Genomic DNA, 19,032 nt, shown 5'->3' with positions numbered 1-19,032 from the left:
GAGATGTGAGATTAAGAACCTGGGGAAATTAGGGGCTTTAGCGTTGCTGGGAGGACAAGGAAGTAGAATGTGAATGAGTGAGTGAATTTAGTTTCATAACGCACTCAACAATATTACAGCTGTATGGCGGCTTCTTTTGTAAATAATCGAGTCTGGATCGGACTATCCAGTGATCAGAAGCATGAGTTTCGATCTGCGCAATTGGGAACTGATGGCATGTGTCAACCAAGTCAGCGAACCTGACCACCCAATCCTGTTAGTCGCCTCTTACGACAAGCATTGGTTACTGACGACACATATTCTAATTCAGACCTTCACGGGTCGGTAAGGTAGTAGGGAAAATAATGCAGTTTAGACAAATGTAGACTAGTATTTCACGTTATGCTCGCATTACATCAAAACAATGCATAATGCAGCCGAAAAATCAAAATAATTCTATATGACGGCTTAATTGTGGTATTAATATAAGTGGATAAAGTGTGTTAAAAATAATAAGTGTTGCGATATTTCTCCAGGTGTATATCGTGTATCTGAAGTTAGAATAAGTGTATCGATGCTTAAATAACTTGCATCTTTACTTAAATAAGTTGTGTCTGTACTTAAAGTATCGTGTCTGTACTTAGATAACTTGTATCTGCAATCAGATAACTTGGGTATGTTCTTAAAGAACTTGTATCTGTACTGAAATAACTTGTATCTGAACTAATGTCTTTTGTATCTGTACTCGAATTATCTGCGGTTGTACTTTAGTAGCATGTTTCTGTACTATGATAACTTGTGTCTGTTAAGTACTACATAATAACTTGGATCCTTATTTAAATTACATACATCAGTACTTATATACTATCTGTTTGAAGATCCTCAAATGAAAGCCATAAATCGTGTTTGTCTCAGTGACGTTTCTGTGACACTCCGTTACTTAGATTATCTCCTATACTGTAACATAAACTTTCTATAGTCGTAGGGATACACTAGCTCTTTGAAACGGGCCCCTGAATCTTGCATGGATACGCAAACAATACACTACCGTGTCTTATACTCAGGTCTGAACAATCTCTCAAAGAGCTGTGAGTATCGCCCCAGGAAAAAAAGCACCCTTTAACCAATACATTCAGTGGCACCTTTGTCGGAGTAAGGGAAATAACTCGCGTTGGTTGATTATGTTCGACTGAAGCCAGTAGGGCCGATCACATTACTGCTTCAGCAAAGTACGGTGGGAAATTTAAAATGGCGACGACAGGGAGGGGTATTATTCTGAGCGGGAAATTGAAAAAGAAAACCGATCGCAGTCGACGTGATGTTAATTCACCAAGGTGTCAGCCGTACAAGGTATGTATTTTATGTGTAGCCTGTGTAATTTTTATCATATTGTGATCTGTTTGGATCAATGTTGTGTTACCTCTAACAAGTTGTCGCGATCCTTTGAAACGATTTTGACACTGACAGTGACACTTATGTTCGTTCAGTGACACTTATATTCGTTCAGTGACACTTATATTCGTACTGGCCAGTGTTGACAGTTGAGTGCATTGTACCCGGAGGCCAGTTGGACATTATTGAAGCCACTGTAGAATTTAACCCCAGTAAACCTGAAACCATCAAAGATTTAAAGCAAACATCGAAGAAATGTTTCCTCCTTTTTGAACTTTAGGGGATACGGGTGGAAGTCTTACCAACATGATCACCCATCCAAGTGATTTCTACACCAAAAGTTGCCTAACTTTACCTGTTTAGTGGCCTGAGCTCAACACCATGATAACACATGAGTTCCAAGTAAAAAATCTGTTACTTTTTCAAAAATCGATGGATATTTTATTCTAGTGACTGATACTATTGCACAAATATGCTCACTTGTGGAAGTTGTACACTTGTTTGACTCCTGTAACCTCTGAATAAATGATGATCAACTTCTATATTTGTCATGTTGTTTATGTCATCAACACGCTGCAGCAATTGACATGAGTGTCATGTACAGTAACTATAAAGTTGTGAGTACCAAAGTCCCCTTATTTTATGATACTTACAAAATTTGTACAGAGATTTCTGTTTATCAGGTTATACGCCGAGATGCATGCCGGGTCTATGATCGCATTTATGCAGCTATATATGGTCAGTGCGTTGGTGATGCCCTGGGATTATTGACAGAAACTCAGTCAAAAGAAGAGGCTAAAAAGGTATGCACAGTTGATGATGTCACTATGTGGACAGTTAAGATTCTCTGCTGAAGAGAATTTAACAAAGTATGGTATAACAGGAAATGTTGTATGTGAGCTATGCTCACTTGTACACTTGTTAAAATTCTGCAACCACTGAATAAATGATAAATGTGCTGCAGCGATTGAGATGAGCTTCATGATGTCGATCACTGGACTGACTGGTCCACACATAGTAATTTACAGACTGCCATCATGTAGCTTGAAATTTTCTGAATGTTGCATTTAACAAACAAAACAAACAAACAAATGAACAAACATGCAGTTATGAAGTACTGTTGATTCAGGGTTTGGATAAGCTCTAGGCAGCAGTCTAAGTAGATCTCAGGTTTGGTAACTTGGCTGAACGTGTGTCATTGTGCCCCAACAGCATCGATCGTTGTTCTTGTAACAAATCATCTTATTACCACTAACTAGTCTTCCTCAATATCTCCATGGTATATGTCGGATATATTTTCACTATACCCTGCAGGGGTTAAAAAGTCCCATTTCCCGACGCCCAGGACAAGTCAGTTTTCATTTTGGGCAATCAAATAATGGTATCTTACTTGTCCGTGGACTACTAGATAATTTCCACCTATAGTTTCAAACTGCAAATAATCTTGGATTTAATTTCATATCTGCTCATAATGAGCTATTAAAGTTCGCAATATAAAATCAGGGCATGTGGAATATTAGTCAGGACAAGTTACTTTCTTGAAGTCACTTGCCCTGTGGCAAGTGGCTTGTCAACATATTTTTGAACTACTGACCCTGGATGCAGCCTTGCCTGATGAATTTATTACCTCCCTTGCCTGGCTTTTCATCCAATCAGCTGTCTATCATGGGAAGTTGAGTGTACCACTCACAACTCACTTATGCTTCTTAAACAATTAAACTTGGCAACAAAAATCATTCAGAGATACTCTGAAAGAGATAGAAGGAGTTCTTGTATATATTTTTTTTAAAGTTAGCAACCTTTCAATTTTGTATAATTTTCCAAAATCTGAATAGCACTGCGAAAAAAACTTACACTGACTGCTATCTTTGTTGACTCTGGCAAAGCTAGGTGTAACAGCAGTCTAGCTGATTGGCTACTGTGAGAATGTGGAGCCAGCAAAGGGAGGATATGAAATTATCAGCCCGATCCATAGATGCATCCAGGGTATCGTGGAGATTTATCGGAATGTATACCCTGGAGATATGGAGAATGCCTATTAGTTTGACTGATATGGAATTCAATTAAAGGAACACTAGTATGTGTGGTTAGTGCAGAAGTGATCTCATACGTTTGCAGTTGATGCTCTTTCAGATTTTTTTCGATTCTGTAACTACTTTCACGTTAATACGCTAACAGGGATTCCAGTATTTAAGCCCCTGTCTTAACATTGTAAAGAATGATTTATTTAGGAATCAAATTATCTGACTGTAATTAACCTGAGGACTTAATTTTGGAATTGCACAAAATGTAAGTGTTCTGTTCTACTGTAGGTTTTTTTCAAGAGAGTGCCATAATGACTTCATTAGTATATCATTGTCCTATGGGGTCATTCATTCTATGGTTTAGAATTGATCTTCAGTAACACGTTTGTCACAAGAGGCGACTAATGGGATCGAGTGGTCAGGCTTTCTGACTTGGTTGACATATCCCAAGTGCTTAGATTGATGCTCATGCAGTTGAGCATGCAGTTGATCACTGGATTGTCTAGTCCAGACTGCATTATTTACAGACCACCGCCATATAGCTGGAAATTTGCTGAGTGCGGCATATAACTACTCGCTCACTGTGACAGATGAGTGAGAGTGAGTTTGGTTTTACGCCGCTTTTAGCAATATTCCAGCGATATCACAGCGGGGGATACCAGAAAATGGGCCTCACACAATAGTACCCATGTGGGGAATCGAACCCGGGTCTTCGGCATGACGACTGAACGCTTTAACCACTAGACTACCCTACCACCCCTGTGACAGATAATATTGTTGGCAGATATTAATGTAAGACCACATTGCGAGCTGTTTTGATGTTTCTGATACAGTTATATGGGCCTGTGTGCAACAAGTTCCAGCTAGTCCACAAGAAGATGTTGGCGGATGCACATCGTCGCAAGTGGGATGTGTACGACTGGACAGACGAGACTGATCACATGATCATCCTCATTCAGTCATTAGTGGAGAACAAGGGGCAGGTAAAGAACTGTGTAGATTTCAGTCCGTACGTTCTGACTAGGTGTATGACAGCATTGGGACTACACCGAATCCACAGAGGCCAGTGTGATTCATATCACAAATATTTGGTAATGAGTACAATCTTTTCACATGGTTTTGCCTATTTTTTGTTTGGTTTAACAAATTAGTGACCTGGAATAAGCATTTTATTCATTTCAAGAGCTATTGCATGATCACGAAGTGGCAAGAGACAGTGTTTGAGATCTTATGCTTATGATTATTCGGTAATGGAGCGTAATATGTTTAGGGATCATTGTATACAGGTGATGCCAGAGGATATAGCCAAGCGGTTGATGGAATGGTTGGAACGCGGCTTCCCTGAGCTGGGCGATGTGTGTGGCCCTGGGTTGTGCAGCTTCACCAAAAATGTGATCAACCATCCCCAGTTCTCAGAGGCACCCAACAAGGTAGGGACGTTACTGTTAGGAACTTTCATGCCACCTTTGAAATTCGCTTTCTTTTAAAGACTAGGTCCCGGCACAAAACAAATTTCACTAAGTTTTTAGTGAATCTTGCGAAACGAGATAAATGAACTTCTTGCATGTCCATATTCATCAGTTTTTATCAGTTTTGGAAGCACAAGTGAAGCACAGAAGGTTAGTAATATCACCTTAGATATCTAATTGCCTATCCAAATGGCTAACATAAGCCATATTTCAGTGGCTCTCAGGATGCAGCCATGTGACTGACGGACATTGTGTGTTTACATTTTTAATCAGTTTTCATTGATCGGAATAGTGCATAGTTTGAAAACCCAGACAGAATATTCATTGAACAAAGAAACTTTGACTTGTTATTGAAAAAACAGATCATACAGCATACTATTTCAATAAATTTTCATGAAGATCCTCTTTGGAGATTTTGGAAATTTTATTGTGTTAAGTTTGACCACTTATGTATAGACTTGTTTTTCCTTGTCCCAGGCAGCTGAGATTGTGTGGCGAGACTGCCGTAGTCTGAGAGCCACTAACTGTGCCCTCGCCCGTGCCCCCATGTCTGGAATACATTACTACCACGTGCTGGGCAAGGTGATCAAGAACTCACTGGATATATGTTCCATCACACACGCAGATCCAAGGTACATTGTAGAATAATGGTCAGAGTGGTTGCCAGTCATGCAAAATTTCATAAGGCTCTCTCCCTCCTTCCATCTCTCATTCAGTGTCATGTAACGTGCAACCTGTGCTCTGAACTGTTGAATCCTTTGGTCCGAATGTGGTTTGGGGCAGTGGGGTACCTTAGTGGTTGAAGTGTTCGCTTGTCACAAGAGTGAATTGTACATGTTGTGTACTAGTTAAATAACGTAAATAATTACAAATGGCATAAATGTGTAAATTCATCCAAATATTTCATATGCTACATGCATTAAATCCCAAGAAAGCAAATCATTGTATTCCCCAACTGTGCATTTCAGCTGCCAAGCGTCATGTGTTGCTGTAGCAACAGTCATGTCGGCCTTGCTGCAGAAAGATGAGAAACACTTAAAGAAGACTGGAGACTATGATATAGATTCTATAATTGAGGAAGCCTTCTCCTATGGCTGTCGGTGTATGCTGAATCAGCCTTATTCTGATGTAAGTCTCAAGTCATCTTCAGATACATTCTCACTTGGTCAAGACAAATACCCTGTTCTTTCAGATGTATTCCTTTTGAAAATTTGGGAAAAAAAATTATTATGTGATAAATTGCACTTGATTTAAATTCATCTTAAACTGTTTTGTTCAGATTAAGGAGTTCAAGAAGATCTTGTTCACAACATCACTTAAAGATCTGAAGCTGGATGAGAGAGGCAAAATGAATCACACGTACAAGACACTGGGAGCTGGGTTCTGGGCTCTCAAGCAGAAGGACTTCCGCACAGCTATACGAGATATTGTGATGGAGGTGAGTCCAATCAAACTGTTGGCAGGTTGGGGAGTAGACTCACGCTCATAGAACTTAGTGTGTGCGACTTGTGAGTTAAAGGACAGAATACGTACCCACTGTTGTAGTTTGAAAATTGAGATTCTTAACTGATTATGTTATTGTAGCCTGTTTACTGGATGATTGCTGTTTGCAGTGACCGACTAGCCTGTCTCTGCCTTGATTACAGATGACAATGATAATGTGGCAACAATGCTGACTGGCATAAAACAACATTCATTGATTCATTCATTTATTTGTGTGCATCCATCATCCATCCACCTAATCATCCATCCACTCATCCATCAATCCATCCAGCATTTGTTATACATCCATCGATTCATAGTCATCCATCCATCAATCCATCCAGCATTTGTTATACATCCATCTATTCATAGTCATCCATCCATCAATCCATCCAGCATTTGTTATACATCCATCTATTCATAGTCATCCATCCATCTGCTCATCCATTCATCATGAATCCATCTATTCATTGTCATCCATCCAAACATCCATTTACATCAACCTATTCATCGTTACCCATCCAAACACACATCCATTTACATACACCTGTTCATCGTTATCCATCCAATCACTTAACTGTTCGTCATCCATCCAAGCACTCATCCATTTTCATCCACCTGTTCATCATCCATCCACTCTTTCATTCATTATACCAGAGGTCCAAATAAGCTGCGTTTTTGCGTAAACTACACTATAAAGAAGTTGAAATAGGCGAGACAAATATATGCCAGTGTATGAAGATGCATGAATTATGTACATTTGTACATTTGTCGAAATAAGAATGCTAATTTACCCAATGCATGAAAATTATGTTGCACATCATATCAAGTCAAGCTAATTGAACTCAAAGTTTTTCCATCTCTAAATATTCGAATTTAAAACAATTTCTGTTGCAACTGAAATGTGCAACAGAAATAGAATACTAATCGTGGTTTATTAGCCCTTCACTGATTGTCCCAACTGTAAATTGCGACTGAAGAAATAGCTGTAAACAAACTGATAATGGTGAGCATGTGAGACTGAAAGCTTCCACATGCTGAAAATTAACTATCTACTTTACAAACAGAAAACAACTTCATTAGAGGATTGCTGGATGCATTAATAGGCAAGGACTGTGTTTCACATTCAGAATCTATTGCAAGTGATACTTTTAATGAACTTTTAACAGCGGGAAAGTGAAACAGTGAGTAAGTGAGTTTAGTTTTACGCCGCACACAGCAATATTTCAGCTATATGTAAATAATCTGTCTGTAAATAATCAAGTCTGGACAAGACAATCCAGTGATCAACAGTATGAGTATTGATTTGCGCAATTGGGAAATTACATGTGTCAACCAAGTCAGCAAGCCTGACTACCTGATCCAGGTAAGTCACCTCTTAACACAAGCATAGTCGCCTTTTATAGCAAGCATGGGTTGCTTAAGGTCTTCATGGGTCGTTGAGTGAAACAACATGATGGGAACAAGGGTTTGAAAAAGAATAACTGTTAGGGTAAAGACATGGCTGTAATATAGTCTAGCTAAACTGCTATCTTGTTTAACACCAGTATGAATGTACTGGTACAAAAGGGGACAGTTTGTAAGTTATGGCTAGGGGTGCTGATGACGATATTTATGGAGAAGCATGTACAATGTGCATGACACCCCCCACTCCCCCTAAAATTTATGTACAAAACTATTGGTATCATACCCACATGGCCAAAAGCTTATTTGATGCTCTGTCATACATTCATCTATTCTACCATGACTTCAGTAAATACTGGATTGTGACTGAAAGTCATTTAGAGGTATAGAATCATGTTATGTACATCTGATTTTCTGACACATCACATTGTTTTTAAATCTTAATAATGCGGTTTTGGTAGAATGGTGATACACGTACTGTGTTGGAAATTCTGAGGTATAAAATGAAATTACAGTAGTTCTAAATTTTTTATTTAAAACCTCACGCTGCGCTAGAGCTATTTTAATTACATTGCACACCACTGAATTTCCATGTTTATCTTCTAATTCATCATCATTCAACCATCCACTCATCCATATATCCATCATCCATCCACTCTTCATCCATTCATCCACCTGTCCATATATTCATCATCCATCCACTCATCCATCCATTCACTCATCCATATATTTATCATACATCCACTCTTCATCCATCCAGTCATCCATCCATCCACTCACCCAGCAACCATCCATCCACTCATCCTTCAATCCATCCATTCATCACCCATCCATCCACTCATCCATCCATCCATCCATCCATCATTGAACTCAATAATCCATCCATCCATCCATCCATCTAACATGCATTACTGTGCCTACACCTGACATACTGGATGTTGTTTGCAGGGTGGTGATGCTGATGCTAATGCCTCTCTAGCAGGGGCCTTCCTAGGATGTAAGCTGGGACTGGATGCCATCCCCTCCTCGTGGATCCAGGACCTCAAGCACCGGCGCTGGCTGGACAAAGTTATAGACAGGTGACCACCTTGCTCACATTCACTGCTGCTATTGCACTAGTGTGGGAGACAGGGGTGTCACAAACACTCAGGACAGTCCAGGCCCATATTCGGGAACATTGCTTGAGACATTTGTCAAGACATTGGTCAAGGAGGTGTTTGGTAACCTGTGCTCATTGCCTATTGTACTAGTGCTTACCTGTTTGAAAGCTGTTTCCACTTAAACAAACCAAAATTGTGTTTTCACTTCCTTTGAAACTTTAGTTTGAAAAAAGTATAAGGATCTACACTGAAACATTTCCTTCTGCATCAGACAAGAAGTTGTTATCCATAAAGCCCTATGCTTGTCTCATAATTTCTAGAATGCCAAGTTAACAAAGTTTCCTGTGTATTTCCAGTTACTTCAACATCATGGAGAAGGGAAGATTTCATCCCAAGATTGAAACTACAGTATAGCAGAAGAGGAATGAAAGATGTGGCCTTTGTATTTCCAATACTGCTCAATATTAACCATGACAGACTTAAGTCTCAATAGTCAGACACACATTACACATCATTTATTGAGCTGAGAGGGCTTTTGGCATTATTTGAGGATGAGTGATTGCTGGAACGATCATTCTTCTCTAAAAAATATTTTTGCAAAGAAACTGACAAAATTACAGTATCGTCAGGAGGTATGGTCAGTTTGTTTATGCCAAAGTTCAGCTTGTAATAATTCTTTCAGCCATTGAACAGTATGGGAGGTAACTCTTGGATAACTGTTTCTTGCTTCAAAGAAGACCAGGGGCTCCTTTCATAAAGCACTAAGATGATCGCAGTCACTAAGGTAACATTAGTGCAGTATTAAAGAATAGGAGTTAAGATTAACCTTCTAGAAATCTGCCCATGGTTGACTGACTTTTTATGGCTGTTTAACATGACTGGGTGCTAAAGTTTGTTAGAATGTGTAAATGCCGGAGTTAGTTCTGAATGAATTCATAATGATGGGTGTTGATTTGAAATACTGTAACAGTTTCTCAGTATGGCAAAGATCTGAAATGGTATTTATCAAAATTTATATTTTTGAAACATATTTATGAAAATAGCCCAAGTTTTTAAGAACCTGAAAAAGAGATTCTTGAAATCATGGACATTTATTAGGTCACCTGTATGATTCTTTCCAACTGTTAAACATCTGAATGGTGCAAGTTTCATCCCCGGAACAAGAAAGAAAACAACTGTCATTTGATTTTACGTATTTCTGTAAATCTCTTTATGTACCTGGTGGTCAAGAAGTGAAGGAAATGTCTCACAAGAGCCAAGTCACATCTTACAATATTGCCAGAAGTTGTATCTATTAAATAGTGATTTAACATCCTTGTCTATGAGATTCAAGCCAACTGGAATTGACAGAAATGACTATTTAACACAGTTGATTGGATGATAAACTACAGGTTTATACAACTAGAAAAGTATGATATTGATTAGTAGTGCCTGTGATAAATCAAATCTTCCTTTCATGATTTATTGTTTTGTGTTACAGGAAAAATATGTCATCTTTCTCTTCACAGAAGCAGATGTGTCTTAATGGCCATGTTAGGTTTAGAACCATTTTAGATGACATATTGAAAAACATCTTTATCAGTTTTGGAGATTTGGTATTTTTACTTTCATGTTTCTGCAGTTGAAATATTGCATTTTTGTTCAGAGCACATCTCCTTTGAGGTGGAGTGATTTTTTATCCTTTATTTTAAACATTCCCCTTTCTTTTCCTCTATGACAGAATGTTCCTTTGTAACAGTGACTAAACATGCAAATGAACAACAGTGTTCAACATCTTTATGCCAGTAGTCATTACATCCATGAAAAGGAAATATACAGGATGGAAAACTTTGCATATTTTTGTAACAGACTGGTCAGGGATCTGACTTGATTTTCCCGTGGCCCTTATTGTGACCATATTCTTCAGAGGTGTACGGATTAGGCTCTGATATGATTCGTATTCCAGTGATATGCATGGGATACGATTCATATCAAATTTAGTATTGTCTGGTTTAAATGCTATTTTCACCCTTTTTCCGGTGAATCATAACCCAGAATATTAATGCCAGCAGGAAATACCAGAAAACAGCATTAACTGGTTCCTGGACATTTTCTGTCATTTTCCCCATGTTTTACAATATAAATTGCATTTTAATGTATTATGGGTAATTCGATACAAAAGTGGTACTTCTTTATGTAATTTTGTATTGTGTGCCTCCTATTTTTGATACAATATTTTATTTCTGCAATGTTAAACCATTAATCATGCAAATATTTTGACAGAGCTGGTGTTAAGTTTTTTAACTTATCTGCAAGATTTGTTTAACATTGGACCAAATTACTTTCAAAGAAATGAATGTCATTTATTTTTCCTTGTGTTCAATGAATCAGAAGAGGCTCTGTTGCTTAGTCATCTAAGGTTTTGCAATTCTCAGATTTATACCCTAATCCTTATGCATGGAATATTACGTGATGGCCTTGAGTTGGATATTCCACGTTCCATGATTATGATTTTAGGTTTATGAGCTCCAGACATTGCTCAGGTAATGAGTGGGATGCAAATACTGCTTATTCAAAGCAGTGGAAGCTGTCTAAACCGGCACTCATTGGGACTGAAGAAATAATCCGGTTTAGACAATGTGCTGGATTGTAGAGCTGATGATAAATGTACAAACACGGATGGCACTTAGATTTTATTTTATTTTATTTTATTCCAGTGTTGACAACTTGCCGGATTGGACAGATGTCACTGTACTTGTCACATTGAATGTAATGAATGACACTTTAGACATTCTGTGCCAAATGTTAAGCCTGTATTTAATCTGGTCAAGGTGACAAAGTGAGAAATTAGAAAATGTATAACGAATGTAGTCAAAGTTTGACCAAACACATACAGATGAGTTGCATATACCTGCAGTGGCGTTTAATGGATTGTATAGTCAAGATGCTTTTGATAATCAGATTGTATGCATATTCACATGGCAGTCTAGCACTTTTGTTTCTGAAAACTTGTTTTAGTGGCAGTTGTGATATATGACAATGTTTCTCAATTCGTATCTCTGCATAATATCTTATGCAGCTTTTTTGTGTTATGTTTTTGAAGTTTTTGTTAGAGTCAGAATAGAGGTCTTTGGTCGACAGTTAACAATGTTTGATCCTGGGTATGTTGGGGAATCTTGAGGTCTTCTCTTATGATGTTTGAATATTTGGATCCCTCAAATCTGAAACTTTTTAGGTTTGGCAGCTTTCTAGATGCTGACTCTCTCTTGCTCCAGGAACACAGTGTGCACGTATTCCATAGGTTCAGTTGAAGTACGATATAAGTGGTAGATTATATGAAAAATGTCATGTGCAAACTGATTTTATGAAGAAGTAGTCGTGTCTTAAAAAGGTGACCAGATATGAACTGGAACAATGTTTAATATGGTAATTCTATCTTGTCTATTGACAGGGTTTGCACAGACATGAAAAAGCCTGAAAAGTTGACATTTTATCCTAAAAAGGCCCTAAATTTGGTTGAGCCTTGAAAACACTTTAATTGCCAGTGATTTGCCATAAAAAGGTCCAAACTTTAGCAACAACTGTGATGTTATAAATTTACAGGAAACTCATGCATCATAAAAATGTCTTGCAACAACAGTAGGTGCTAATTCATCGCCATTGTGGAGCATCAGTGTGCTAGTGCAGCAATGTAGCTAAGAGTTATTTCCCTTGATGGTTGGTCCCATATTTGACCAACTTTGTGTGTATTCTACTACTTGCGTGTTTCTTTAGTTCCTTAAGATTATTGATTGACCCATGGAGAGACCACAAGAAGTCCTTAGTTTGGTGGCTGATACCCTATACAAACCCCAATAGAAGTTGTCATAACATAGTCTGTTCAATATTTCTTTGTGATATTTGTCAGGGATAGACATGAAAAATGATGAGTAACTGGTCCTTCTAGACTCTTCCAAGCTTGAAGTAACAGACTTGGCTGTGTCTGTCCCTGTTAGTCAGAACAAAGTCCTGTGATAATTGCTTTATCAGTGGTTGGATACAGTATGTCTTGCGACATAACTCAATCGGATATCAAACATTTCAATGTCTGTTACCTTGTGTAAATATGATGCATGTTTAGTTTGTTGAAAGTTTTGGTTGTGATTGTTTATGGTGATCACAGAGAATGTTTAAACCTGTGATACAGGATTAGGGTATATTGACCCCTTGTGTCACACATCCTCAATATTTCCAGGGTATACGTTCTGATATATCGCAAGCATGCCCTGGATGCATCTATGGCTCGGCCTGATAATTTTAGTATCTCCATTGGCTGGCTTTTTATTGAATCAGATGTTTTTGCTGGGAATTTGAGCGTACCAATGACAACTCACTTTCGCTTTTTAAATTATCTAACCTATTAAACTTGACAACACAAATAATGCAGAGGAGGTATGGAAGAGGTAGAAGGAGTTCTTGCATATATATTTTTCAGACCTGACAATTTGTATGATTTCCCCAAAATGTAAACAAACCTTCACTGCTATCTTTGTTGACACCTGTGAAGGTCCTGGGGCGATCCATGCTTGCCATGAAAGGTGACTATGCTTGTCCTAAGAGGCGACTAACGGGATTGGGTGGTCAGACTTGATGACTTGGTTGACATGTCATTGGTTCCCAACTGCGCAGATCGGTGCTCATGTTGATCACTGGATTGTCAGGTCCACACTCGATCATTTGCAGACCGCCATATGGCTGGAATATTGTTGAGTGCGGCGTAAAACTAAACTCACTCAATCACTCACTCTTTGTTGACACTAACAAGTTCTGTTGTAATGACTGTTCAGCTGATTGGCTACTGAGAGAATGTGGATCCAGCAAAAGGAGGTCATCAAAAAAGCGACAGATGAATCCAGGGTATGGTGTAGATTTATCGAAAGAGAAATTTTAGACCTGCAAGTGAAAACTAAATACTAAAATTTGCTAAAATATAAAGAGACTGGGTCCTGATCCACAAAGCATTTGTAGCTTTAAAACCTACTGTTTCTCTATATTCTGTCGTACAAATGGGGTACCTATGAATATCCGACCTACAACTGGTCTTCACAACCCATGCTTATTGTAAGAGGTGACTGACAGGATTGGGTGATCAGGCTCACTGACTTGGTTGACACGTCCTTGTATCCCAGTTTATGTAGATTGATGCTCATGCTCTTGATCACTGCTTTTCTTTGGCCACATAGTTATTGGCCATATTCGTAAGTCAGTTCTCTTGACCTTTCTATTGCATTCAAAACTCAACCTTGTTTCTGGTTGGAACTGGTCCTGAACAACTTCTGCTGGTTATAAGAGGTGAGATAATGTTTTGGGTAGTAAAGCTGAGTGACTTGTGTGGTACCATGTTTGTGTAACAGAACAGTCTTTAAGGTTGTTCTTGATACTGATCACTGGTTTTTGTGATCCTGGCTGAAATATTTAGCAGTTGTCACAAAGCTGGAATATTCTGACATTATTGCTTGACAACAAGCAAACATGGTACTCAAGAATGGTGCAGTACTAAACAGGATGTACCTTGTTCCTGGATCTTCATTGTGTTGATCTGAATCTCAAATTCACTCATATCCGATCCTTGTTTGATCCATCTCTGGGCTCACCAAACAGGTAAATGTTTATGCTGGGTTTGTTGGGAACCTTGAATATAGAGCCTTGATATAACTGACATACTGATCAGAGTGGTGCTCAAACCATTTCACTCACTCATGAGTTGTTTCACGTGGTAATTCATACATATCACTTTGTTTATGACTCATTATCACAATGCCAAATCCATATATGTTCTGTGTTTGTCACAGGGCTTTATATGGAAGAGAGCTGACCGAAAGAACAAGAACTTGCATTGATGCGCTGAGCAATATATTTGTGACATTAGCAGATGAATCTTGATATTTTGATGAATTAAAATATTGTGTGATTTAACACTTATGATTTTTTCCATCATTTGGTTTGAAAATTCGGAAAAATCATGTGTACAAAAAAGCCCCATAATCTGATTATGGAATACAAGATTTTGGGTAAAGTTTTCATGGCAACAACATTGTTAAATTAGAAATTGCATTTCTGTGATATTAGAATAGACTAGCTGCCACTAGTGTCGGTTGTAGCTTATTTTTATGCCAATACTTAGCAGTATGTTCATCCAATGCATAAGCTTTATATAACTGTCAATAAATGTACATTCCATGATAAAATATATTCACAGACTGATATTTAACCCAAAGGCCTAAGTATGTATGTGCAATTATAGATCTGTTACTGTCTTACATAAACAGTCTATTATCAATGGTGTTTTGTATTTTGTTTGGGAAGAATGGTCTTGGATTGAAACGTGCATGTATTTGATCCTAGTTGTAAACCAGGGCTCAATTGCACAAAACGATCTTAGCGCTACGACTAGCTTAAACCTGTTGGAGAATGGGAGTTACAGTCACTGTAGTGCTAAGGTCGCTTCATGCAAGTGAGCCCAGGCGTGTAAAAACATGAACTCAGTCACCAATGGCGCTAGGAGACCAGGGACCTATCGACCAGATCTATGTCATGTCCGCAGTATGATCAAATAAAAAAATGTTGTGGTTCTGATTACACCACTTTACAATGTAGGATAGGCAGGTAGTAATTTGAAAACAATGACATTTTTGTAGATGTAAAGCACAAACTAATAAATTCATCAATGTGAAATTGGTTTTCAATCAAGCCTGTGGCCATCATGTGGAATTGCTCTGTCAGAAGGACACATGTCTGTTGGTGCCAGGAAGAAACAATGGTATCTGTTAGCTTAGTTATTATTAATACCGTTTACAGAAAATAAGGCTGGTACCAGAATTCATGGATGGATGAGGTATTCAGAACCACAACAATAGTTTTAGGCCTAATCAGTGATGCTTGTAGAGGAGGGACATGCGAAGGTGGGCGAAAATTGGTCTCCAGGCACCCATTTCGTAGGAGGCGACTAACCGGATCCGATGGTCAGACTTGCTGACTTGGTTGACATGTCATTGTATCCCAGTTGCTTAGATCGATGCTCATGCTGTTGATCACTGGATTGTCTGGTCTAGTTTCATATATTTACAGACTGTCATCACGTTGCTGACTGCAGTGAAAAACTAAACTCACTTACAGAGGAGGAGTGAGTGAGTTTTGATTTACGCCGCACTCAGCAACATTCCAGCTATATGGCGGAGGTCTGTAAATAATCGAGTCTGGTCCAGACTCTGGAAAGCGTAATTGGCAACTGGGAACCGATGACATGTGTCAAGCACGTGAGCGAGCCTGACCATCCGATCCCGTTAGTTGACAAGTCATAGTCGAAGGGGTTGCTGAAGGTCGATTCTACCCCGGACCGTCAGTGGTCTGCAGAGGAGGAACATGGGTAAGACTTGGTCACTTCTGCCATTGTACCTTATGTTGGTTCATTATAGAAATCATAGGATTGTCTCGTCCAAACGTGTTTTTACATGCTGTCATCACCCTGTGTAGTTAACTTGGGTTAACCCCACTTGGGTACAAAGGTTTGATGTAGTTGAAAGAGAATATTTACTATTTAACAATTTTACCCACAAACTGTGGATTAAGTCCGCTTGTATCTGTTCTTAATTAACTAACTTGCTTTATTACGTTTTTATTCTGAATACCAGTACTGCGACGCATCATTAATGCATTTTGCCAGCTGACCACTGCAACAGGCAACTGAAACAAAACTGAAGGCAAATCAAACACCTCGTTTCATTTCCAAGGTCCTTAGGTGCGTTTAGGCACGCTGTTTTTCTACTGAGCTTGCTCAAACTGCTCTAAGTACTGTTTGAATGAATCTTCACATCCCACTTTTTCAAAAGCAAACTATGTTATGGCGATTTTTAGCTGCACTAACCTAATACGTATGTTTGGGACTTGAAATAGTTATTACCGCGGGTAGAATATTTATTACCTGGTAGAAATGCAACAAACTGTTGCTGTTGCGCGTGTTTCATTGCAAGAACTAAGCAATATTCGGGAGAAATTGCAGATGTACCCAAAAAAAGGAACTGTGTCCGGTCCCTTGCCACACTCCGTAGTTGAAGATACAAGGTCCAGAAGCATGTCTCACAGAAATTACCATACCTAGCATCGGGTCTCCTCTTCAGCCACGGTGAGATAGCCTAGTGGTTAAAGCTACAGACCTAGGTCAGTTATAGTCGGACGTTTAACGTAATTCCCACAAACTTGTAATGTTAATTTAGTGTAGCGTAAATACTTTTCATGAATGTAATTTTTGTAAGATCAAAGTCAAATTTGGCATATTTGTGAGGACAATGACATATGTTTGTCTATTTTTCCGTGGCTTATTTATCGATGTGTTCGCAGTAGCTTTTGAGCGTATGAGTGCGTGCAGAAATATAAGTCTAAACCGTTTGCGCTTGAAATGTTCATTGCAATCCACAATAATTTGAAAATTTATTGTTTTCTTATATATTGCTGTTTTAAGGTACTTCATAAAATTAAGCAGATTAGAATCTATGCGCTCAAAAATCGTGTTTTCTGCGTGTAAAATGCAGGTATCTGCGTTAACGTGAATGCTGGGCAAGAAGTTTATGAACATATGCGCAGTCCCGAGAACTCCTTCAGCACTGCCGTCTGCTGGAGTATGCGTTATGGAACCTCACGTAAGTCGATAGATGTGATGTCATTAGTTAAACAGTGGTCGGAAAACTGAAATGAACACAAGAAAAAAAATGTTGATTTACAAAAATTTACAAAATTTAAATGTCATATTTACAAACATTTACAACGATTGTAAAGGTGATGTTTACAAGGCTTGTAAATGTTTGTAAATTTAGGAAAGATTTTACCGCTACTTCTTTCAATTTTGCCGTTTCTCAAGAATCCCCATGACTCTTTAAACTTACTAATTTATTATTTCTTTTGTTCTGTTAGAGTTCTTACTGTTGATATGCATAATGGATCTTGCATGTGCAATTGGCGTATTCAAGAAATCTCATAAACATGTCAATTGGTTGTGTTCTAGTTATGTATGCCGGTGTCGGTGCGCCTTGCATTGGTGGATGTTGTGGTGTGCTCACGTATGCCAGTGACTGTGCGCCATGCATTTGTGGATGTGATGGTGGTGTCTCATGTATGAGGGTGCTGGTGCCCCATGCATTGGTGTATGTTGTGGTGTCCTCATGTGTGCCTGCGGTGGTGCACCATGCATTGGTGGATGTTGTTACGTACTCATGTATGCCGGTGGCGGTGCGCCATGCATTGGTGAATGTTGTGGTGTACTCATGGATGTCGGTAGCGGTTCGCCATGCATTGGTGGATGTGATAGTGGTGTCTCATGTATGAGGAGGGTGATGCCCCGTGCATTGGTGGATGTTGTGGTGTACTCATGTATGCCGGTGGTGGTGCCCCATGCATTGCTCGATGTTGTGGTGTTCTCATGTATGCCTGCGGTGGTGCACGATGCATTGGTCGATGTTGTTATGTACTCATGTATGCCGGTGGTGGTGTCCTATGCATTGATGGATGTTGTGGTGTACTCCTGTATGCCTGTGGTGGTGCCCCATGCATTGGTTGATGTGATGGTGGTGTATCATGTATGCCGGTGGTGGTGCCCCATGCATTGGTGGATGTTGTGGTGTGCTCATATATGCCAGTGACGGTGCCCAGTGCATTGGTGGATGTGATGGTGGTGTCTCATGTATACCGGTGGCGGTGCAGCATGCATTGGTGGATGTGATGGTGGTGTCTCATGTATGTCGGTGGTGGTGCGCCATACATTGGTGGATGTGATGGTGATGTCTCATGTATGAGGCTGGTGGTTCCCCATATATTGGTGGATGTTGTGGTGTACTCATGGATGCCGGTGGCGGTGCGCCATGCATTGGTGGATGTAATGGTGGTGGCTTATGTATGCCTGTGGTGGTGCCCCATGCATTGGTGGATGTTGTGGTGTACTCATGTATGCCGATGGCGGTGCACGATGCATTGGTGGATGTTGTTATGTACGAATGTATGCCGGTGGCGGTGCACCATGCATTGGTGGATGTGATGGTCGTGTCTCATGTATACGTATGAGGGTGGTGGTGACCCATGCATTGGTGGATGTTGTGGTGTACTCATGTATGCCGGTGGTGGTGCGCCACGCAGTAGTGGTTGTGATGGTGGTGCCTCAGTAGGCCGGTGGTAATG

At 39.4% G+C, this 19,032-nt stretch overlaps 1 protein-coding gene across 1 annotated transcript; it reads left to right on the top strand.

Moving 5' to 3' along the window:
- The first annotated feature begins 1,227 nt into the window (after positions 1-1,227).
- Positions 1,228-9,370, top strand: LOC137296663 (ADP-ribosyl-[dinitrogen reductase] glycohydrolase-like). The gene is made up of 9 exons (XM_067828482.1): positions 1,228-1,329; positions 2,055-2,174; positions 4,229-4,378; positions 4,682-4,825; positions 5,342-5,496; positions 5,833-5,992; positions 6,144-6,302; positions 8,699-8,829; positions 9,207-9,370. The coding sequence occupies exons 1-9, from the start codon at positions 1,228-1,230 to the stop codon at positions 9,262-9,264; spliced, it is 1,179 nt and encodes a 392-aa protein (XP_067684583.1). The 3' UTR covers positions 9,265-9,370.
- The last annotated feature ends 9,662 nt before the right edge of the window (positions 9,371-19,032 follow it).

Source organism: Haliotis asinina, chromosome 9, assembly GCF_037392515.1.
Source record: "Haliotis asinina isolate JCU_RB_2024 chromosome 9, JCU_Hal_asi_v2, whole genome shotgun sequence".
NCBI lineage: Eukaryota > Metazoa > Mollusca > Gastropoda > Lepetellida > Haliotidae > Haliotis > Haliotis asinina.
The sequence above is the reverse complement of the archived record's forward strand: the minus strand, read 5'-3'. Positions and strand labels throughout refer to the sequence as shown.